The sequence below is a fragment of the Macaca mulatta genome, chromosome 11 (assembly GCF_049350105.2).
Source record: "Macaca mulatta isolate MMU2019108-1 chromosome 11, T2T-MMU8v2.0, whole genome shotgun sequence".
Lineage (NCBI taxonomy): Eukaryota > Metazoa > Chordata > Mammalia > Primates > Cercopithecidae > Macaca > Macaca mulatta.
The window spans coordinates 23,310,248-23,334,628 of record NC_133416.1 but is presented as its reverse complement, the minus strand read 5'-3'; the positions used below and the strand labels follow the sequence as shown (position 1 = coordinate 23,334,628).

General features: G+C 35.0%; 1 protein-coding gene across 5 annotated transcripts in view; it reads right to left on the bottom strand.

Moving 5' to 3' along the window:
* SLCO1B3 (solute carrier organic anion transporter family member 1B3) overlaps positions 1 to 24,381 on the bottom strand; it is a 91,656-nt gene that overhangs the window by 47,732 nt on the left and 19,543 nt on the right. For all 5 annotated transcript variants that reach the window (XR_013400550.1, XR_013400551.1, XR_013400552.1 and 2 more), the window contains 5 exon segments: positions 15,033 to 15,174; positions 11,684 to 11,816; positions 9,468 to 9,589; positions 7,736 to 7,882; positions 7,440 to 7,538 (listed from right to left, as the gene is read on the bottom strand). Coding sequence is in view for 2 of the 5 variants with exons in the window: in XM_015151097.3 (XP_015006583.2) it covers positions 7,440 to 7,538; positions 7,736 to 7,882; positions 9,468 to 9,589; positions 11,684 to 11,816; positions 15,033 to 15,174 (643 nt within the window). In the remaining 3 variants the exon portion in view is untranslated.

Genomic DNA, 24,381 nt, shown 5'->3' with positions numbered 1-24,381 from the left:
AAATAATTAATGCCAATACTACTCAAACCATTCCAAAAAATGGAGGAGGAGGGAATACTTCCAAACTCATTCTGTGAGGCCAATATTACCCCGATACAAAAACAGACAAATACACATCAAAAAAAGAAAACTACAAGCCAATTTCTCTGATGAATATTGATGCAAATATCCTCAACGAAATAGTAACAAACCAAATTCAACAATACATTAGAATGATCATTCATCATGACCAAGTGGGATTTATCCTGGGATCCAAGGTTAGTTCAACATATGCAAATCAATAAATCTGATACGTTATATAAACAGCATGAAAGGTAAAAATCCTATGATCGTTTCAATTGATGCTAAAAAAGCACTTGATAAAATTCAACATCCCTTCATAATAAAAGCCCTCAAAAATCTGGGTATAGAAGGAACATACCTACCCACATATATCCACAGATTCAAATTCATATGAAACTAACAAATGACCTCAAATAGCCAAAGCAACCTTGAGAAAGAATGAAGATGATGGCTCACACTTCCTGACTACAAATATATGTTAAAGCTAAAGTAATTAATACATTACAGTACTGGCATAAAGATAGATATATAGACCAATAGAATGGAATACAGAGCCCAGAGAAATCTGTGTGTATACAGTCATCTGATCTTTGACAAGCGATCACAATAGTGAAATAATTGTTTCTCTGACAAATGGTGTTGAGAAAAGTGGATATTCACATACAAGAGAATGATGTTATACCATTATATATACTGAAAAAATAAACTCAGACTGTGTTGAAGATTAAAATTTAAAACTAGAAACTATAAAATTCTTAGAATAGAACTTAGAGAAAGAGTTTCATTACATTTGTCTTGACAATAATTCATGGATGTACTACCAAAAGCACAGGCAATAAAAGCAAAATTAGACAAATGGAACTGGTCAAACTAAAAAGCTTCTGCCCAGCAAAAGAAATAATCAACAGAGTGAAAAGGCAACATACACAATAAGAGAAAATATTCATAAAGCATATATGTGATAAGGTGTTAATTTCTAAAATGTACAAAAAATTCCTGCAACTCCATAGCACAAGAATATGATTACCTGATTTAAGAATAGGTGAAAGACCTGAATAGAAATTTCTCCAAAGAATATATAGAAGTGAACAACAGGTACATGAAAAGATATCCAGCATCACTTATTATAATGGCAATGCAAATCAAAAGCACAATTACATATCACCATACACTCGTTAGGATGGCTATCAAAAATAAAGAAGGAGAAAAGTGTTGGCATAGATGTGGAGATATTTGAACACTTATATACTGTTGGTAGAATGCAAAATCGCGCGCCCAGTATAAAAACATAGTATGAAGTTTCCTTGAAAAATTAAATATAGAACGACCATACGATGGAGCAATCTCACTTCTGGGTGTATATCCAAAATAATCGAAATCAGGATCTCACAGAGATATTTGCAGTTGCGTGTTCATTGCAGCACTCTTCACAATAGTCTAAATGTGAAAACAACCTAATATTTACAGAGAGATGAATAAAGAAAATGTGATCTATACATATAATGGAATACTTTCTGTTTCACCGTGAAACAGAAAGGACATCCTGCAATATGTGATAACATGGATGAACTTTGCCAACATTGTGCTAAATGAAATAGGCCAGTCACAGAACAAATACTGAGTGATTACATTTATGTGAGGCATACAAAAGAGTTAAACTCATGAAAGCAGAAAGTAGAATGGTGATTTCCAGTGGTTGCGGGAAAGGGGAAAGAGGGAATTCCCAGTTAATGGGTATAAAAAGTTTCTTTTATACAAGATGAGTAAGCTCTAGAGATCTGCTGAACAACATTGTGCCTGTAGTTAATAATCCTGAATTGTACAGTCGACCTTTGAATAACATGGGAGTTAGGGTGGCTTACCCTCCACACAGGTGACAATCCGTGTATAACTTTTAGTTCCCCCAAAACTTAACTTGAATCTGTAGATATATTTGGGTAGGTATGTTTCTTCTATCCCCAGATTTTTTAGGGCTTTGATTAAGAAGGGATGTTGAATGTTATCAAGTGCTTGTTTAGCACTAATAGTCTACTGTTGGCCAGAATTCTTACCAATTGCATAAACGGTCAACATATATTTTGCATGTTGTATGTATTATAAACTGTATTATTTGTATAAATTAAGCAGGAGAAAATGACATTTAGAAAATCACAAGGAAATGTGTTTACTATTCCTTAAGTGGAAGTGGATCATCATAAAGCTTTTCATCCTCATCTCTGCACATTGAGTAGGTGGAGGAGGAGGAAGGGGAGGTATTGTTCTTGCTTCCTCTAGGGTAGTAGAGGCAGAGGCAGTGGAGGAAGTAAAAAGGAAGACAGGAAAGGCAGGTATACACAGTGTGACTTTACAGAAATACATCATACTTTCTATTTGACTTTGTTGCTTTATCATTTCTCTTAAAATGTTTCTATATGGTACCAATCCTTCTTCCACTGTTTGTTTTGTTTCAGTGCCCACATTACAGAAGCTTCCATGTTGTAAAATATGTCAAAACAGTCTTGAATAATCAGAACGCTTCTGCCAGATTATCTAATGTCAATTTGTTTCTGTCACTGCTTCTACTACGTCTTCTTCCTCATCAGCTGACATTCGTTCAGAAGCACTTCTGTCCATCAAGTTGTCTTCTGTTAATTCCTCTGATGTGCCTGTTACCACTCGAATGCCTCCAATATCCATGTTTTGAAATTCTTCACTCCACACCTTTTTTTTCTTTTGCCATATCCACAATCTCTTCATAATTTTCTTGAATGATTATGAATTCCATGAAGCTATGCACAACATTTGGACAGTTTTCTCCAGTAGAAATTTGTTTCCTGTTTGACAGCTTTTGTGGCTTTTTACACAGCAATGATGGCAACTTCAGTGGTGTAATCCTTTCAGACTTTTGTAATGTTTTCTCTGTTGGGGTTCTCTTCCACAGTATTTACAATCCTTTCTATAGGGTAACATGTGTAATGAGCCTTAAATGTCCTTAGGACCCCACATCTAGAGGGTGAATTAGAGACATTGCATTTGAGGTAAAGCAGACCACTTCAGCACCTTCAGTATTCAACTCATGAGGCTCTGGATGACCCAGAGCATTGCCAATTATCAAAAGGACTTTAAAAGGTAAACTCTTCCTGCCAAGGTACTTCCTGTCTTTAGGAACAAAGCATGGAAGGAAACTGTCATAACTTTTCAGAAAAGAAAAGTTATTATTGTTCAGGATTTCTTGTCGTACAACCAAAAGACTAACAACTGTTTTTCATCTTTCCCCTTCAAGGCTTAGGGATTAGCAGTTGTATAGGTAAGAAGAGTTCTGATCATAAACCCCACTGCATTTGCGCAGAACAGCAGAGTTAGCCTATCCCTTCCTGCCTTAAATCCTGGTGCTCACTTATCTTCTTTATTAATAAGTGTACTTTGTGGCATTTTTTTTTTCCAGAATAGGGCACTTTCATCTGATTAAAAACCTGCTCAGGTAGATGTCCTTTCTCCTCAATGACTTTATTTATGCCATTTAGAACTTTTCCGTTACCTCCTAAGTGGTAGAAGTTGCTTCTCCTGTTATATTGACACTTTTTTGAGGCAAACCTCTTTTGAAAATTTTCAAATTATCCATTAGTGGCATGAAATTCTCCAACTTTAAATCATTCACTTTCCTTTTGCTTTAAGTTGTCATATAATGACTTCACTTTTTCTTGAACCATGTTTTGAGTCTACAGGTATGCCTTTCTGATAGCAATCTTGCATCTACATAAAAGTTGAATTTTCAATATGATATAAAAAGCTATTTCACTAAAAGGATGGGTTTTTGTGCCCAATGCTGTAGCTGCAGTGAGGCTTCATGTCATTCCATTTTTCTGTGAGTGTGGGTTTTAGTTTTTGTTTTACAATGGTCCTTGTACTGGATACATTTATATTGAAACAGTGGCCAGCTGCAGAGCTCATTTACAGTACATATTAAGCAATTCAACTTTGTCTTATAATGTCATGACTTTTCTTTGCTTCTGGAAGCCCTTCCAGCATCACTAGTGGCACTTCATATGGCTCACACAGTGTTACTTAAGATTGATGTTACAGCACTAAACAGGATGAAAAATACACAGAAAACGCAAGGGTTCACTTTTTACTGTGATTCATCACTTACTGAAGAGTGAGGAAAACTACTCACATGGAGATGATGAATGACACATGGCATTTTAAATAAATACTCTCAACACTTGAGCTTACTGCAATAGCAACAGGAGATGGTTAGAGAATTTTTACAGCAGTGAAGTAAGCACTACAGTTAATTTTATGCAGTTATGATTTAATACTGCAACTGGGAATGGCATCGTCTAAGGTCTATAAGAGTTTCTCTGTGGAAAGTTTAACAAATTTTGACTTTTAATAATAGATCTGTGCATATTTTACTATAGTAAATTATAAAATCGTATTTACATATATTTTATGTATTCACACTATAACTAACTTTCTCTTAACTTTTTCTATATTTCTAAGCTGTGTAGTTTATCTGCAAGGTTTTTCATGTTGTCACAAATCTCAAAAAATGTTTCCAACACACTTATTGAAAAAGCTATGTAGAAGTGGACATGCACAGTTCAAACCTGTGCTGTTCAAGGTTCCACTGTACTTTTAAGAGGTAGGGTTCATTTTCATTGTTCTTATCTCAATAAAATAAAAATGATAAAAATTAAGAAAGCGTACACACACGGAAACACACACACCATGGAAGTTTGTAGCACACTTAACTGATGCCGTTACTCTGATCAATAAGAAAAATCATTGACATGAAAAAATATTGACTTGGTTTAAAACTATTTAGAAATACATGATTTTCTAGTATGGACTGATCTGGTTTTAAAATTGATTTATGTGATCATATTGTTTCATAATCAACAACTCAGGCAGACTTCAGGAAATGACTAGTTAAATCAGTAACGCCATTATACATGCTAAGTGTTTATTTATCACCTGTCAGAAATATAATTTTGATGACTTTTTTTTTTTTTGTTCTTTCACTGGTCTATATATAGGGACTAAAGGTCATAACTGAGCTAGATATGTTCTGCCAGTGTTTCCCGTGGCTCACACACAATCTTAAAAATTGGAAAATTCTACGTAAAAATGTTAGTTCCTGGATTCTCTGGAAAACCAATCAGAAAGCCTTATTAATGCTGGTCCCAAAATTCTGTATGAAAAGTATAGACCAGAGCTGGGGAGCACATGAGTTCTGGGGAGCACATGAGTTTTGGGGTGTTTGGGGAGAGTAGTGCACCAACAACAACTCTCCCCATTCTAACCATCACGCCCTAATTTCCTGTCCTTGATACTCTTTACTCATTTATGTTATGTCTTTGGCTACTGTAGGAATTAAAGTTTACCAAAGTATACTTTATCATAAGTTCCCTTCATGCTTCTCACGGAATAAGAGAAGACATGATAAAGTCTGAACGGTCAGGGGTAGAAGTTGAATCACTATGAATTCTAAAATGGTATGATTATTTTTGAATAGAGAGGCTACAAAACTACTATCCTAAAGACCTCCAACACTTATTTTGTACTCAGTGTTAAAAAGCAATGATTAAACTAGAGCAAATGAGTAAAAATAATGTACATAATGTATAGCTACACTAAGCCATATGTCTAACATGGAAGATATAAAACATATCATCAGGTACTTGCTTTTGTTTTATAATAGAAAACACTTTATGATTCTTTGGCCTACAATAATTGCTATTCCATCTTGGAATGAATCCTTTGGTCTCTTTGGAGTGATCTATTTAAGTCCTCAAGAAAATCATATTTGTTTATTCACAAACCCTGATGAGTTATTATATGCTAACACAGACACAATTCTGTCATGTTCTCAAAGAGATGGTGGGTAAGTATGCAAATATTTATAGATTGTTGTGAGAAGGGCTACAATAAAGGCATGCTCTTGATGATTAATAGGAGCACCAAATTTGAGACCAATGGAAATGATGAAGTAAGGGTTATATGAGAAAAGTCACATGTTGAAAGAGACTTTGAGAACTATGAAAATAAAAAAGAGAGCTGAGATCTGGCCACTGCACTCCAGCCTGGGCGACAGAGTGAGACTCCATCTCAAAAAAAAAAAAAAAAAGTTTTTCCAATTTTAAATAAAGGGAAATGTGAGATTACAGGACATAGGAATTCAGCCCATCATTGAATTAAGGTACAGATATTCATCAAGAGGGAATATAGGAAACAAAGTGGGTTTGGAAATAAGACGATGAGACCAGTTTTTGACAGGTTGAGTTTTAGGCACTTGTTTAAAAAAAAAATCTAAGAAGAAAAAAATTCAACAGGTAGTAGAATTATCCATTAAAACAAATTATAGAAAAATATCCATTGCAATTAGTAAATTACATAGAAATTGATTGTTTTATTAGCAGTAAAGCAGATTATAGTGGATGAGAAGTATATGGGAGGTGAAAAGGTGAGACGCTTATGTTAGATTATTTTTTTTCTAGGTACCTGGCTTTGAAGACAAATTGAGAAACAGTTAATCAATTGGCAAGTTGTTTGGGGATATAAAAATGTATATGTGTACATAGATGGGATAGACTTGAGTGTGTTTGCTGAGGAAAAGAGAGGGTGCAGATGTAGAAGAGGCAGAAAGAGGAAATCTAAACCCCAGTTGGATCTACTAATATTAGCTAAAGATAAATATTTTTTCATAAGTATGGGTAAAAAAAGATAAATATGGATATGGTGAAGGTATATTTGCAGGAAGGAGGGCCTGAAGTCGAGGCAGATCTTACAACATTGACTCTCACTCTTCTATGAGAGGAGAAATAAAGCATGCTCTGAGAGTGAAGACAAAATTCATAAATTTTATTTATGTGTCCACTCCTTCATTCATTTGTTCTATAAGCACTCATTAAATATTGCCATAGGCCAAGCCGTCAGTGAGAACCAGGAAAAATGATCACAACCAAAGTGCACCGTGGCCTCTCTTAAAACACCCCCGCCGTAAGTCAATGCAGCAGCCACAAGGAGGCTTTGGTAAAGCAAACATCAATATCTGAGTTCTACACATCAACATCCAAGTCACCATCAACTGAAAAATAAAATTTACTTGACTGGGCCAGTTTTGGGAAAGGGACATTTTAAGTTTGGTTATTTTGGATCAAGTAATCTAAAATAAATTTGTTAAAAATCTCTTTTTACACTTAGTTGTAAAAGCAAAGTATAAATAGGAGCTAAATTTCTTTTTTATTCTGATTATTAATACATTTATTTCCTACTTGTAACTTTTGAAAAATAGTAAACAAAGAACTATTGAAAGACTGAATTTAATTCTTTGGAAGAATGGAGTCCTGCACTTAAAAGACACTATCATGGTACCTTGTTTTGATAGTACTTACTCAGATCTACATATCCAATATCCACATACATTTTAGCAAACAGAGATCCCAGGATAAAGCCAATGACTGGACCAATCATTCCTATTGCATTCAAACTACCTGTAAGTATTACAAAACAATTTAATCAGATGCCACAAATACTTGGTTTTGATTTAACATGTTTTTTAAAGTAATATTACACAATACACTTCTGCAAATATTTTTCTAATAGGTAAAAGAAAAAACTAATGATGTTATTATTTCAAGGGTAGATCCAGGGAGTGTAATCATGAAATTTAATATTTTCTGTACATTACCTACATACAAGGAAGAATGTCCTTCTTTTGCAAAATCATCAATGTACGAAATCCCCAATGGTCCTATGGGGGTTTCCCCTATACCACGAAGCATATTACCCATGAAGACATACATCCACATGTGTGACCCAGATTCCTTCACACAATCTATAGAGATAAGAAAGTGTTTTACTTTAAAAATTAATTTTAACATTCCTATTAGGACCTTAACCACTTTAAACCCTTCATTTTTCGTTTTTTTTGTTTGTTTGTTTGTTTCTTTCCTAATTACAAGTGATTCATATTTACTTTACAAAGTTTGAAAATTAAGAAGGGCACAAAGAAAACAAGTAAAAATTGTCTATAATTACACGACACACAGAAGATCATTGCAAATGTTATTCTAGATCTTCTACAATTTTAGTGAACAAAATATGCATAATATTCATTATGTACATTATGTACTTAAAAATCCAGGTTATTTTTAAGGTGCATACACAGTTATCACCATATTGTCACAATTTCCCCATGTTGTTAAGAGTTTTTCTATATTAAAATTTTAATTACTGCATAATAGTGTGTTTAATAATAGTTTGCTAATTTGTTTAAACAATCTCTTGTTGTTACAAAATATTTTTATTTTTATTCTCTTAAACACGGATGTCATGGCTGTGATTATGAAATGTCCTTGTGAACATTTCTGATTATTTCCTTAAGATTAATCAAGAAAGAGCTGGGCGCAGTGGCTCACTCCTGTAATCCCAGCACTTTGGGAGGCCAAGGCAGGCAGATCACGAGGTCAGAAGATCGAGACCATCCTGGCTAACATGGTGAAACCCGGTCTCTACTAAAAAATACAAAAAATTAGCCGGGTATGGTGGCAGGCACCTGTAGTCCCAGCTACTCGGGAGGTTGAGGCAGCAGAATGGCTTGAACCCGGGAGGCGGAGCTTGCAGTGAGCTGAGATTGTGCCACTGCACTCCAGCCTGGGCAACAGAGCAAGACTCCATCTCAAAAAAAAAAAAAAATTAATCAAGGAAGTAGGCAAGTATATTTTTGTTCTTTAATATATATTGAAAATTAATCTCCAGAAAGACTTTCCAATTTATACTCTCTCAGCAATACATAAAACTTGAAATCATTTTTTTCCTCCACTTCATTTATTTTTATTAAATTTTGGGGTTATCATTATAATGATATTATTATGTCATAATAGTTACAAAGTCTTCAAACGCTATAACATTTTGCATTTCTATAAAGAGAAGTTTTATTATTCACATATTTCTGCCACTTTCTGCTTTTTTATTTTAAATGTGTATGTTTTTTTTGCAAATTTCCGACTAAATTTGTTCTTTATTCTTATCTACTTCTAAATGCCCTTGATATATAATAATCCATTTGGACACTAGGAGAGTTGTTCCAGGACAACTCATATGTACAGAAATTTATGCAGACGTAAGTCCTCTCGTTGGCCCTGTGGAAACGGCCTATTTAAGTCAGACCTCCACATGGGTGGGTTTCTCCTTGTGATTGGTTGGACAAAAGCTGCATATAAGTGAACAGGTGCAGTTCAAACCTGTGTTGTTCAAAAATCGACTGCATATATTAACAGTATGATTTTGCCTGTATGTGAGGGATAAATGTTCTTCCTATTTGTTCTTAAATCAATTCTGCTAAAGAATATCACAAACTTTATAGATGTGATTAAATCTATCAATCTAGAATTTGTTTTACTGTCACTATTAATTCTTACCTTTTTCTACTATCTCAGGTGATGTTCTATTGAATGATAAGATTTGATTAATTAAACAGGTTGATAAACTTGATGTTGAATTTTCTGATGGATTAATATGGGTTTCTTTAGAATACCTGTAACTATAAGAGCAATATTAGATTGAACATTTTGCTTGTCTACTGAATATTTTCAGTTTTCCCAGAAATACAGAGAAATTTTCCCCTTTATTTGAACCACTGTCTTCTCCAAATTACCAGAATCTTGTTTGTCAACTTCTCAGCATGTATTTCAGAACAGGTGATGAGAAGGGGGTGAAATGAGAGAGTCCACTGAGAAAGATACTTCAATACACTGTGAACAAAGTGGGTTATCACCTTGCTATTATCCTAAGAGTGCTTATATTCTGGTCAAGATATGAAATATCCTGGTTTCACCTGTTGGTTTTTTTTTTAATCTGTTAACTATGTCTATTTATCCCTTTGAGTTATCATCAAAGATGGTCAATCTGTCAGATTTTCTTTCATGTACACACACACACACACACACACACGCACACACTAGTGCTTGACTTTTCAAAACTCAATAAAAACAGATTTCTAATTCATTTCAACTTTATGAGGAAAAGCTTAGTAAGAACAACAGAGATGGAGCTGGATTAGGGATGGATGTTGATGCTCAAAAATACTAAGTGCTCTGTGAGCCCTAAGGGCACCATATAGTGTGCCAGGCATTTTGCTCAACTTCAAAGAACAAGAAATAAAACACACAGTGTTTGGAAGTGTCACACTCTCTAAGATAAATGTATATGATCAAAGATATAGTAAGTTTAATATACAAGGCCCTGAGTTGTCACACACCCACCAAAAAGAAATAATCAGCTTTTCTTGGAGGTGGGGTGTAGATCAAAGAAAACTTCACAATGTGAAGGATAGATTAAATGAATATTGAAGATAGATAGAATTCTAATTGGTAGACAAAGGAAGAAAAGAATTCAAGTCTGTAGAAATAAGAGATGCAAAGATATGACATATTATGGCACACTAAGAACTGTAAGCCTAAAATGTGATCCTCAAATATGGGGAGCAATGGAAGATGAAGCTGGGGTAGCTGCATTTAAGGCATATTCTCCATAAAAATCATGAAGAACAAGATATTAAGAAGATTAGAGGGAATTGTGGGACACTGAAATTATGGTGTCAGAAGCAAAGGAAAAAGATGGTCATGATGAAGAAGCCACAAAAATAGGAAAATGAATCAAGATTGTGGAATATGATGTGTATTAGAGCAGTATCATTAAGAAGAAAGTTCTTATAAAGGCCAAATATAGGGGGGAAAAGCAGAATTAATATGGTGACCAAAAGGCATGATTGCTGGCATTAAGTAATTGATGTCTCTAACAAACCACTCATTGTCTCTCAGTATCCTTTCTTCTCTCCTTCCATAGTAACAGAAGTTGGGATTTTTTTTAGCTGGAAATAGGGAAGCCTGGAATAAAGTATATTTTTTCCAACATCTATATATTATATCTATGTGTAAAATGTAACCGACTTCTGGTAAACGTGAAATCAGTGAAAGTGTTTTGCTTCTGAAAATGCTCCTGGGCCTCAGCCCATGTGCACTCTTTGTTCTTGTTCCTCTCTTCTTCTATCCTGTTGCCTGGAAATACACTGCTACATTTTGTAACAGGAGGACAGGGCCATGCAAGGCATAGCACTATGATGAAAAATAGAATCACATCATCCTTGGACTAGCTACATTACAAAATGTAAAATATAAGCTTCTATCTTATTTAAGTTATTGCTATTTTCAGTTTTCTCATATGAGCTTCTTACTCTAACCATAACTACAAGTTACCTTAGAAAGAGCAGCTTCATTGAAATGCTGGTGGGAAAACATATACAGCAGCGGGTGAAGTTGTGAAGTCTTACTGAGTATAATCAAAATCTTACAGGCAAAACATAAAATACATACGTTATACTAAAATTGGTAAATAACTTATTTCATATAAAACTGTATATCTTATATAATATTATTCTTATTTAAAAGTTTATAAAAGCCATGATGAATAAAGCAATACATGAACTATTATATAGGAAATATACTCCATTTCTCTACGCATACATGCGGGTAATCCTCTCAAAAGGTAACTGCCTACTTAAAAGTATAAAAATAAAATTCTACTGCTAAGTTACAAGTAGCTGATAATAAATGGCTCAGAGCTGTTTAGCACTTACTATCCCATGAAGAAATGTGGTAAAGCTGTCAAAATACTTCCAGTTCCCATAATGAGACAACCAATTCCGATTAACTTTGGTCTGTGTAGTTTAGATCCAAAGTAACTTACAAATACAATCACAAGCAAATTTCCTAGAAAAAGAACAGAATTAAGTTGATATGACTTAGCGTAATTTTGTATCTAGTAGAACTGAATGCCCCAAAGGAATGCAAATATGCCCAAGACATCGTACCTTCCCTCAAAGACCATGAAATTTAATTGTGAAGGTAAACTCTCCTACATTAAACCACTCATTGGAAAGTTGTATAGGATTAATAAGTAGAATAGGTTTTATAGGCAAAGAAAGCACTCAGGTAATTTGGCTATATGAGAGAAGCAAAGTTTTTTTGAAAATGTGGAGTTTACTGGATTGCATTGGAATGGAAAACTGTCTTCCTAATCTGAGGGAAAGATCATCATTCATGCATATTTTAAACTTATTCCAGGCATTCTTTAAATTTATACTATGTACCTACCACAGTGCTCAGAGTCAGAAATAGAATAAATCATGGTACTTGTTCTCTAGAAACACACCAGTAATAAAACAAAACAGATGAATAGATGTGCTGTTAGATTATGGAAATAGGGAGCTTAAATTAATTAGGGGCTTTGTGAAAGTTTCCTGGAGGAGACATTATTTGAGATTTAATGTTGAGTATAAATTATTTAGATTAAAATGTGGAAGAGCCATCAGAGCAGACCAATTCAGATTTATCTATAGCCTTATATATAACAATGAACAGACAATAATCAAGAATTGTTGAACATTGATGGAAAATAGTTTCATGAAAGAAAGCACCAGAATGGACCAGCAGATAAAGCAACACAAGAATAAATACTTAAACAAAATTAAACTAAAAAGAATAGAAACTTTTTTAAAAAAAAATCCTGTTAGTGTATTTAGAGGTACAATGGCATCTTGCAGCCACAGAATCAGAACTGGCAGACTAAAAATAATAAGCACAATAAAGTGTTGTTATAAATTTAAAATATAATTTAAAATTTACAAATTAGAACTTGATATAATAAGATGACATCACACATCAGAGAAGATTGATGAAACATAAAGAAAAGAGGTAGAAATTTAAAGAAAAAAAATTTTAAAGGAAAAATATCCAGAAAATATATTATTTATCTCATATATGTTTCAGAAGAAAAGAAAGAATAAAAACAGAAAGAAACAAATAGGAAACAGAAAATAAAGTTTTTGTGTTAGAGGAAGACATAAGCTTTCAGATGAAAGTTCCTACATTTGTCCAGCAGAAGTAATGTAGAAAGACAGAGTCTCAGATACATGCTGGTAAATTTTTGGATATTTAAAGATAAAAAGGAGATGCATATCAGTGCATGAAATTTACAGTGGTAATAATTTCTTTTATACCACATTGAATGTTTTAAAACAGTAGATGAATATTTTTAATGTTTTGAGAAAAAAAATCATTTGGAAATTTTAATTACTTACTCAGACAAATTATCAATTAAATATAATACTAAAATAAAAGCATATTTCAACAAGCAAGGGCTTAGAAAATATGCCATGCTTTCAATTCTTCCTAAAAAAAAATAACTACGGTCATCCCTCAGTGTCAGTGGGTTATTTGTTCCAGGATGCTCTGTAGACACCAAGATTTGTGAATCCTCAAGTCCTTTAAGTAAAAAGCTGTAGTATTGCCTGGACATGGAGGCTCATGTCTGTAATCCCAGCACTCTGAAAGGCTGAGGCTGGCAAAATACTTGAGGCTAGGAGTTAGAGATCAGCCTGGCCAAATGGTGAAAACCCATCTCCACTTAAAAACATGAAAATTAGCCGGATGTGGTGGCACACGCCTCTAATCCCAGCTACTTGGGAGGCTGAGGCAGGAGAATTGCTTAAACCCAGGAGATGGAGGTTGTTGTGAGCTGACATCAGGGCACTGCACTCCAGCCTGGGTGACAGAGGGAGACTCTGCCTCAAAAAACAAAAACAAACAAACAAAAGATACAGTATTGCATATAACCTATCAACATCCTCCTGTATGCTTTATATCATCTCTAGATAACTTCTAATACTTTTAATACAATGTAAATACTATGCAAATAGTTGCTATTCTATGTTGGTTTTATTTGTATCATTTTTATTAATATATGGCCATTTTTTAGTTTTATATTTTTTGAATATGACTTGCATCCACAGGTGTGGAACCTGTGGATACAGAGGGTCATCTATACACGGAGGTATACTCCAGAAAGAGTAAAGATGAGATTTGAAGTCACAGGATTCAAAAAACAGAGGTAAGCAAAGAAACTAAACTGATAATGATGTTCGAATAATTGCTGTTAAATAGCTGCAAAGTTTAACAAATATGTTAAGGATTAATTTCGTAATAAAAATAGACATACAGTGAACTAAACTTTAAAACTAATAACATTCCAATTCTAAAATTCTAGATGATTTCATTGAGCTTGGGAGGTGAAAAAGTAAAGGACATGTAGAGTGTCATATCTTTGAATGACAAACATTCTGAATTCATATAAAGAGATAAATTTTCCTTTGACAATTACATTTGAGTCATTAGTTAAGCATTGTGTAAATACAGTTAAAGTAGAAACAGAAATTGTAGGAAATATTTGCAGTCTATATAATAGACAATTTGTTGGTCCCTCCAAATAATTAGAAAGTGAAAAGAAAAAGCGAAAATCAGCAGAAGCTATGAGCTAGCAGTGGGTAAAATAAGAAAAAAAACCTATTTTCAATAATTATATAAAACGTCACTATTGTTGGAGAAAGCCAAATTAAAATGATGACATCAAACCAATATCTTCAACGTTCAAAAAAAAAAAGACTTTAAACCCCCAATGTTGTACACAGTTAAACACTAGAACCTAGCGTAGGTTGCTCCTATGCAGTCCCTCCACTTAAAACCAGAAGAATTATAGTCCTCCCTCAACCTTTCTTCACACTGGAGCACCTTGAGACAAGGGAGATAAAGCTTCCAAAAAAGTTAATTTGCAAGCCATGAGTTTGTGTAGGATCAGAGTTTTTCAACACCCTCACTATAGACATTTTGAGAGGGATAGTTATTTGTTGGTAAGTCTGTCTTACGCATTGCATAGTGTTTAGCAGCATCCCTGACCTCTACCCCTAGGTACCAGTAGCATCCTCCCTGCCCCAGCCCATTTATGGCAACAAAAATGTCCTAACATATTGCCAAACTGCCCATGAGAGACAAATTTACACCTAGTTCAGGCCCAGTGGTATAAAGCATACATAAACAGTTTGTTTTTTAACTTATGCCAGTATGGTTATCAAAATACAAAAAAAAAGTTACCAATTTCAAAACTTCCATCAATTAAACCAGCAAGAGAAGAAGATATGTCAAATCTCCTTTCTATTTGAGTGATGGACATTTTCATAATGATTCCACCTAGTGCTCTAGCAATATAGCTGAATGACAGGGCTGCCAAGAACATCTAAAAACAGCAGAAGAAAAAAGGAAAATTGGTTAATCAAAGAACTATATGATGTTTATAGGTACATGGAATTAAAACAGTTTTTCTTCTTTACTTGAAAACATTATTTTTATCATAAAAAGCATACCCATTTTTCCCTATACAAGTTGAAACTTCTCAGCCTTATAATATTATCAGTACACTACTAAAGCATGATTTTCTAACTTGGTTACAGCATTCGATTGTTAGAGGAGTGTAGTTAAGGTTGCTATTTTTAAACTAATTTCATTAACTTATTTATAGGAAACTAGACACTGTTCTCAGATGGCCATGATGGTGAGCTATTCTTTATTTCCATGTGAATAGCATTGGCTAACTGGGAGGGGAACGGCAGTACATTCGCAAAGGTAGCACTTCCAGAAGTCAGCTGAAAAATAGAACTTTGTGGAGGCAAAGAGGCATTTTACGTCCAACACAAGTGACTGTATCAGTGTGAGATGTAATGGTTGTAGATGTTTTAATTTCTAATATCATTTTAACAAAATGTGTTGATTCATCCTTTCTCTTACAGCTCATATCTACATCCATAAGAATTCCTTTGGCTCTACTATTAAAATATTCCCACTTTTGAACCGCATGTTTGTGTTCCCCCCAAATTCATATGTTAAAGCTCAAATTTCCAGTGTGATGATAATTGGAGATGGAATCTTTTAGGGGTACTTGGTATGAGAGTAGAGCTCTCATGATGGATTCATACCTTAATAATTAGAGAAATGAGAGATTCTCGCCTTCTCCCCCTGCCCAAGAACTGGTATCTGCCTTCCCATATCCAAGTAGCCACAGGAATGGAGAAGCAGGTTGGGCTTATCTCTCAGAACAAAGACAATTAAATGTACATCAGAATCTGCACTACCACAGAAAGATTAAGTGCAGCTCCACTGCCATAATTTACTGTGGTGCTAGAGAGGTCACAGTATCATAGACATGAGAGAAGATCTTGAGTAGAAACCAGCAAGTCTTTTCAAATAAAATATTACACACACAAGCCCAAAACACACAAAGAGGAATGCCTACCCAGAAAAGCCTGAGAGGATAGCCAGGTAGAGTGGGAAAAGTTCTCCGTATAGAAAATTGGAGTGCAAAGTCTGTGAATGTTGGTGGATTCTCCATATGCAGGTATTTTGTCAAGGAAAAAATAACAGGGCCTGTAAAGAAAGAGAGACGCCTACAAATTCAAAGGAGCAAATTAAATCTCCAGAAAGTGACCCGAAAGAAATGAAGATATAGATCTTGCCAGATGACAAGCTCAAAATTACTGTCAAGTATGCTCAATAAATTGAAAGAGAGCACAGATAAACAACTAAATGAAATTAGAAACATAACCAATGAACAAAATGTGAATATCAATAAAGATGTAGTAACTACAGAGAACCCAACAGAAACCCTGGAATCAAATAATAAAATAACTTAATTGAAAAATTGACTAGAGACTCAACAGAAGACTTGATGAAAAGGAAGAATTGGTAAACGCAAAGACAAAACTTTGAAAATTACTGTAGCAGAGAAGAAAAACAAAAAACAATATAAGGACTAAAGTAATTGGCCGGGCGCGGTGGCTCACGCCTGTAATCCCAGCACTTTGGGAGGCCGAGGCGGGCGGATCACAAGGTCAGGAGATCGAGACCATGGTGAAACCCCGTCTCTACTAAAAATACAAAAAATTAGCCGGGCGCGGTTGTGGGCGCCTGTAGTCCCAGCTACTCGGGAGGCTGAGGCAGGAGAATGGCGTGAACCCGGGAGGCGGAGCTTGCAGTGAGCCGAGATGGTGCCACTGCACTCCAGCCTGGGCGACAGAGCGAGACTCCGTCTCAAAAAAAAAAAAAAAAAAAAAAAAAAAAAAAGAAGATACAACTGCTTAGAAAATATTCTGGCTAGAATATTTGTGTGCTTTTTTATAGTTAACTTTCAGTTTCCATAGTTTCTATTTTCATTTTGAATTGAATTTAAGTATTATAAATATAATACACAAGATTAGAATACACTTTCCTGGTCCGTTTCAGGAAAACTAATCTCTTTATTATTCAATTTATTTCATATATACCTTTTATGTCTTATGTTTTCTCCTTTTATTTTCTTATACTTCCTACTCAGTATACTATTTTCTTCTTGACAAAAGTAGAAAACCATCTATGGACTTGATATATATGTTCTGCAAGAAATGAAAGTGTGCTTTGAAATCAAAAGATATGGATCCAGTCATTTTTTGGTTTGTTTGTTTTGCTTTTTGATGTCTGTTTGTTTGCTTTGCTTAATAACTTAACCAAGATGGAACAGTAACACAATTCACTGAACTGTAATTTCATTATTAATAGGAGGAAAATATAGAATATTTAACTTATTTACTTCAAAGGGTCATGGTAAGGGTTCAAAGAAATCAATGATTATGTGTTTGTGAATATTTGTCAAAACACTGAAGATTAATGGAATTTGAAACACCACTATTGATTCATCTTTTTGGTCTCTCTTTGTATAAGAGAAACAAACTACATTAACTACATTCACACGCTCCATTTACACATTGTTTGGGTTTTTTTGGGGTACTAGGGCTAAAGCAGAAACAGAATTAAGGGCCAAGGCCCTTCCCGCTACCTCAGTATAATACATTTAGGCCAAGTTTAAGATATATATTATGGAGTGAATATAAAGCACTTGATTGTGTACCCCAGCCTAAAGATTTAAATCTGAGTTAAATATTAGCTTTATACCTTTAAAAAGTAAAAGTTCTAGTCTTTGTAAATCTATGTTGGTTTTATTTAATTTTACTTTATTTTATTACATTATGATATTATTTTAAAATATTTAATTACATGATGAAATATGTAATAAAATATTTAATATTTTAAATAAATAAAATATTTAAATAACAAATATTAAAACATTTTAAATAAATTAAAATATTTAAATAAAATATTTAAAATATTATTTTATTACATTATGATAACCACTTTATAAAGTTTTTGATGTTGTATTTTTATTTTTTTCTGTGTTGACTAATCACAGGCAATTATATCCCTATCAGTAGTCACTTTGGCAAAATAAACTTCATATGACTAATTCCTCTTTTTTTTTTCTTTTTTTTTGAGATGGTGTCTTGCTGTGTCACCCAGGCTAGAGTGCAGTGGCACGATCTCAGCTCACTGCAACCTCCGCTTCCCAGGTTCAAGTGATTCTCCTGCCTCAGCCTCCCAAGTAGCTGGGATTACAGGCACCGGCCACCAGGCCTGGCTAATTTTTGTGTTTTTAGTAGAGATGGGGTTTCATTATGTTGGCCAGGCTTGTCTCAAACTCCTGACCTCGTGATCCATACTCCTCGGCCTCCCAAAGTGCTGGGATTACAGGTGTGAGCCACTGCACCCGACCAATTCCTCTTAAATTTTTAAAGTGTTTGTCATTTGTGTTTTCTGTGCATTTCTGTGCTTTTAAATTTGATTTATTAGAATCAAATTTACTGTCATAATCCCACCTTTTTGTGATATACTAGCAGTTGCTTGTGTCTTTGAATTTGGTTACTGACAAAGTTTAAGGTGCTTTACTTAAAAAATAAACTTATTCAGTCATAAGTTTTTCCCTTAAATCATCATTATATTACAACATTTTAAAGTACGTCAAAGTTTTCAAAATGGTAGACTTTGACATAATTTTTAAGTCATTCATCTATACTATGCTTTAAGAAGGGAGGTGTAAGCTCCTGCACTCAAAGGCCTCTAACCTGAAATCATCATGAACCTGTCTTCAACTTTACCTTTGTCTCTTGGACCCAGTACTTCTGGTATTGAGCTCAGTATCCCTCGTCAACTATTATATACTCATTTTATAAAATGATAGGTGTCTTAAAGAAAAACCAATCCGAACTTCTGAATATGTAGACACAGAGAATTACAAAATGCAGTGAAAGCTTTCAACAATAGACTAGAACAAGTAGAAGAAAAAATTTCAAAGCTCAAAGACTAGGTCTTTGAATTAACCCAATCTGATGAAAATAAAGAAAAAAAAATCAAAAGAAATGAACAAAGTCCCCAAGATGTATGAGACTATGTAAAAGAACCAAATCTAAGAATAATAGATGTTCCAGAGGGAGAAGAGTAAACTAAATGTCTGAAAACATATTTTGTTGAATAATTGAGGAAACTTCTCTGACCTTGCTAGAAATTTCAATATTCAAATACAAGAAGCTCAAAGAATTCCTGGAAGATTTATTACAAAAAGGTCATCACCAAGGCATATAGCCATCAGGCATCTCAAGTCAAAATGAATGAAAGACTTCTAAGATCCCTAAGACAACACTAAAAGCATTAGGTAACCTATAAAGAAAAAGCTATCAGAGAAACAGCAGACCTCTCAGGAGGAACCTTACTAGCCAGATGTGATTTGGGTCCTGTCTTCAGGCTCCTTAAACAGAACAACTGTCAGACAAGAATTTTGTATTCATTAAAACTAAGTTATATAAATGAAGGAGAAATAAAGTCATTTTCAGACAAACAAATGCTGAGGGAATTGGTTCTTACCAGACCAGCTCTACAAAAAGTGCTTAAAAGGGGACTAAATCTTGAAAAAACAAAGCTTGATACACACCAAAACTGAACCTCTTGAAACTCACAGGGCCTATAAACACACACACACACACACACACACACAATTAAGAATAAAAGTATCTAGCTAACAATTAACATGATGAATGGATCAATACCTTACATCTAAATATACATGTTCAATGTAAATGGCCTAAATGTTCCACTTAAAACATTCAGATTAACAGAATGTATAAAGAATCACAAACTAACTGGCTACTGTCTTCACATGACTCAGATAACACATAAAGATGCATACAAACTCAAGGTCAAGAGGTGAAAAAAGATATTCTGTGGAAATGGAAATCCAAAAGTGAGAAAGAGCTATTCTTATATCAGATAAAACAGACTTTAAAGCAACAACAGTTAAAAAAAAAAAGACAAAGAAGATCATTATATACAAAAAGATATTAAATGTTTATGCACCTAACAATGGAGCTCCCAGATTCATAAAACAATTAGTACTAGACCTAAGAAATCAGTAGCAGCAACACAATTACAGTGGAGAACTTGAAAACTTCACTGACGGCACTAGACAGATGATCTAGAGAGAAAGTCAACAAAAACAATGCACTTAAACTACACTCTAGAACAAATGAGCCTAACAGAGATTAAAGAACACTCTACCCAAGAACTGCAGAATATACATTCTTGTCATCAACACATGGAACATTCTCAAATGTAGATCATATGATACATCACAAAACAAGCCTCAATAATTTTTTTTCATATTCAGGCACCTCCAAACATATTTTCTTTATTTCCTCCAGAGAACAGGCTTTAGTTCTGAGGTCCTTGTAAACATTTAACACAAAAGAACAAACTAGAAGCATCTATATCCTTATCCTGTGTTGCTGGGGTGAGTTTATACAAGGAGAAGTTGGGACAAATGCAGTAAGCACAGGTGAGCTTCTTACTCAGTTCAAAGTGGGTCTTGGGATGAGAGTTCCACATAGCCAGGACAGCTGACTTTCTGTGATTTCCAAGGGGCACCCAAGACGTTAAGGGCCACGGTCCTTGGGAAAGACTGATGAGGTTTCTGTTCATTGTTGATCAAGATCAAGCCTTTTCACTAACTGGGGCTGCTCTTTCCAAGGAGTCAGAGATCAGAAAGCTGGTAGAATCATACAAGACCATCTTGACAGTATGTGTAGAACTGCTTCTCCCATGTGGCTACCTTGTACATAGGGTCACAGTCAGCCTGGTGAGCTCAATGACATAGTCTAAGTCTTGCTGGACAATAAAACGGCTTCCATCACCTTGGCTAGCAATGAATCCATCTCTGAAACGTAGCAGGATAGAACTGGTGCTTTTTTTTTTCCCACAGAGTCTTGCTCTGTCACACAGGCTGGAGTGTGACACAATCTCAGCTGACTGAAACTTCTGCCTCCTGGGTTCAAGCAATTCTGCTGCCTCAACCTCCAGAGTAGCTGGGATTAAGGCATGCACCACCACACCCAGCTAATTTTTGTATTTTTTTTTTTTTTTTTTTTTTTTTTTGAGACGGAGTCTCACGCTGTTGCCCAGGCTGGAGTGCAGTGGCGCGATCTCGGCTCACTGCAAGCTCCGCCTCCCGGGTTCCCGCCATTCTCCTGCCTCAGCCTCCTGAGTAGCTGGGTCTACAAGCGCCCGCCACCGCGCCCGGCTAATTTTTTGTATTTTTAGTAGAGACGGGGTTTCACTGTGGTCTCGATCTCCTGACCTTGTGATCCGCCCGCCTCGGCCTCCCAAAGTGCTGGGATTACAGGCGTGAGCCACCGCGCCCGGCCTAATTTTTGTATTTTTAATAGAGATGTGGTTTCACCATGTTGGCCAGGTTGGTCTCAAACTCCTGACCTGGGGTGATTTGCCTGCCTCGGCCTCCCAAAGTGATGGGATATAGGTGTGAGCCACCACTCCTGGCCGAATAATTTTTTTAAATTGAAATCATATTAACTATTTTTTCAGACAACAGTGGAATAAAACTAGAAATCAACTCCTAAACTATACAAATACACGGAAAATAAACAACCTGCTCCTGAATGGTTTCGGGGTTATCAATTAGTGCAAGATGGATTTTGTTTTTCTTTGAGACAGAGGCTTACTCTGTCACCCAGGCTGGAGTGCATGGTGTGATCTCAGCTCACTGCAACCTCCACCTCCTTGGTTCAAGTGATCCTTCTGTCTCAGCCTCCCAAGTAACTGGTACCTCAGGGGTACATGCCACCATGCCTGGCTAATTTTTGTATTTTAGTGGAGAGGCGGTTTCACAACCTTGGCCGGGCTGGTCCTGAACTCCCGACCGCAAGTGATCCACCCACCTCAGCCTTCCAAAGTGCTGGGATTACAGGTGTAAGCCACTGCTCTTGGCCAGAAATTTTATTTAAAAATTTGGAAATACGTACATATATATACATGTAAATAAGGTATGTATAGATAAATATCTTGTTTAAGGTATATAAAGTTTAAAGTGTATATATACACACACACCTTATATACCATATATATATATGTTTAAAGCATACAAAGGTTTTAAATAAAATTAACAATAACTTAACAATCAATTCCTTAAAAGGAGTATAATAAGTTGAAGAGGAGAAAATTTAAAAAAATAATAAATGCAAATTTTCCAATATTCGACAAAAATATGAAAACTTCAGATTGAGAGTGCCTGTTGAACACCCAGCAAAAGACATAAGGACACACATATATGGAGAAAGTTTAGTAAAACATAAGAATATCAATGATGACAAAAAAAATTTAAGTCTTTCAGAAAAGAAAGCATATCAATTTTAAACAGCAAGTGTGGATGTACAAAAGATGAATAATACTTTTTTTTTTTTTGAAATGGCGTCTTGCTCTGTTGCCCATGCTGGAGTGCAGTGATGCGATCTCGGCCACTGCAAGCTCCACCTCCAGGGTTCATGCCACTCTCCTGCCTCAGCCTCCTGAGTAGCTGGAACTACAGGCACCCACCACCACGCCTGGCTGATTTTTTTTGTATTTTTGGTAGAGATGGGGTTTCACGGTGGTAGCCAGGATGGTCTCAATCTCCCGATCTCATGATCCACCCACCTCGGCCTCCCAAAGTGTTGGGATTATAGGCATGAGCCCTGTGGATGAATAATACTGTTGAAGTATTGAGGTAAGAGAACATTGAAACTGTAATTTTATATTTAGCCACATAGTCATTCAACTATAAGGAAATATATTCTCGAGCATATAAGGTTTCAAAAGTGTGCAATGTAAGATTCACACTGAAATCAAATTTGAAAGATATACTTAAATAAAACGAATCAAATACTGAAGATATTGTGTGAGATTTATAAAACAAGGTGAATAAAATACTTGATAATTTTGTAATTGTCTTTTAAAAGATGAGACCAAAAATAGAAAAGGAGAGAAAAGAGATATAATATCTAAAATTTAAAATTTTAGATGGAAAATTGAGACAGTATCAGAGATTACAAAGGTTAAAGAGGCATATCAAAGAACATGAGAGCATGTATTTTAGTATGTTTTGGGTTTCTATTAAAAATATAGCAAAATATAGCATATAACAAAACCGAGTACGCTATAAACAACAGAAATTTACTTGTCACAGTTCCAAAGGTTGAAAAGTCTGAGATCAGGACACCAGCAGGAAGAAGGTCATCTTCTCACAGTAATCTCACGGTGACAAGGGCAAAATAGCTCTCTGGGATCTTTTTTATAAAAACACTAAGCCCAGTCATGAGGAATCTGCTTTCATGACCTAATCACTTCTCAAAGTCTCTACCTTAGGATCAGAGATGGTACAAATATTCAGAACATAGCAATATGCTACAGTGTTTGCCTTGTTATAAAAGAGATAAATATATCAATTCAAAAAGTAGAAGAAAACATTAAAAGGCAACAGGGAAGGGAGTAAATTGGCATAATATTCTAAGATGGTAGAAACAAGTCTGACTATCTAAAATACAATAAATGTAAGCAGACAAATTGCTAGTTTAAAGACAGAGATTTTTCAGTTTGGATATTTTTTGAAAAAACTAAATATGTGCTCTTGATAACAGGTATTCCTAATTCATGAGGAAGTGTTGATGATGGTAAAAGAATAAGAAGCAATTAAAAGAAAATCTTGTAGCTATATAAATAATAGCCCAAATAGACTTAGACAAACATCATTATGGATAGAGATCTCTATATATTGATATAAGTGTATTAACCTAAAAGATAAAATGATTATAAAATAATGGATTTAATAGGTATAAAATATATAAACAAAAGTCAATAGAATTACTGTGACTAGAGGAAATTTCAACATATCTTTGTTTCTCAATTATGATAGGTCAAGTAGTCAAAGCATTAGCAAGGACATAGAAGATCTGAATAACACTATCAACAAGACTGACCTCTTCGACACATATAAAATTCTACATTTGGCTGGGCACATTACTGGCTCACGTCTGTAATCCCAGCAGTTTGTGAGGCTGAGGCAGGTGGATCACAAGGTCAGGAGTTCAAGACCAGCTTGATCAATATGGTGAAACCCTGTCTCTACTAAAAATACAAAAATTAGCCAGGCACGGTGGCATGTACCTGTAGTCCCAGCTATTCAGGAGGCTGAGGCAAGAGAATT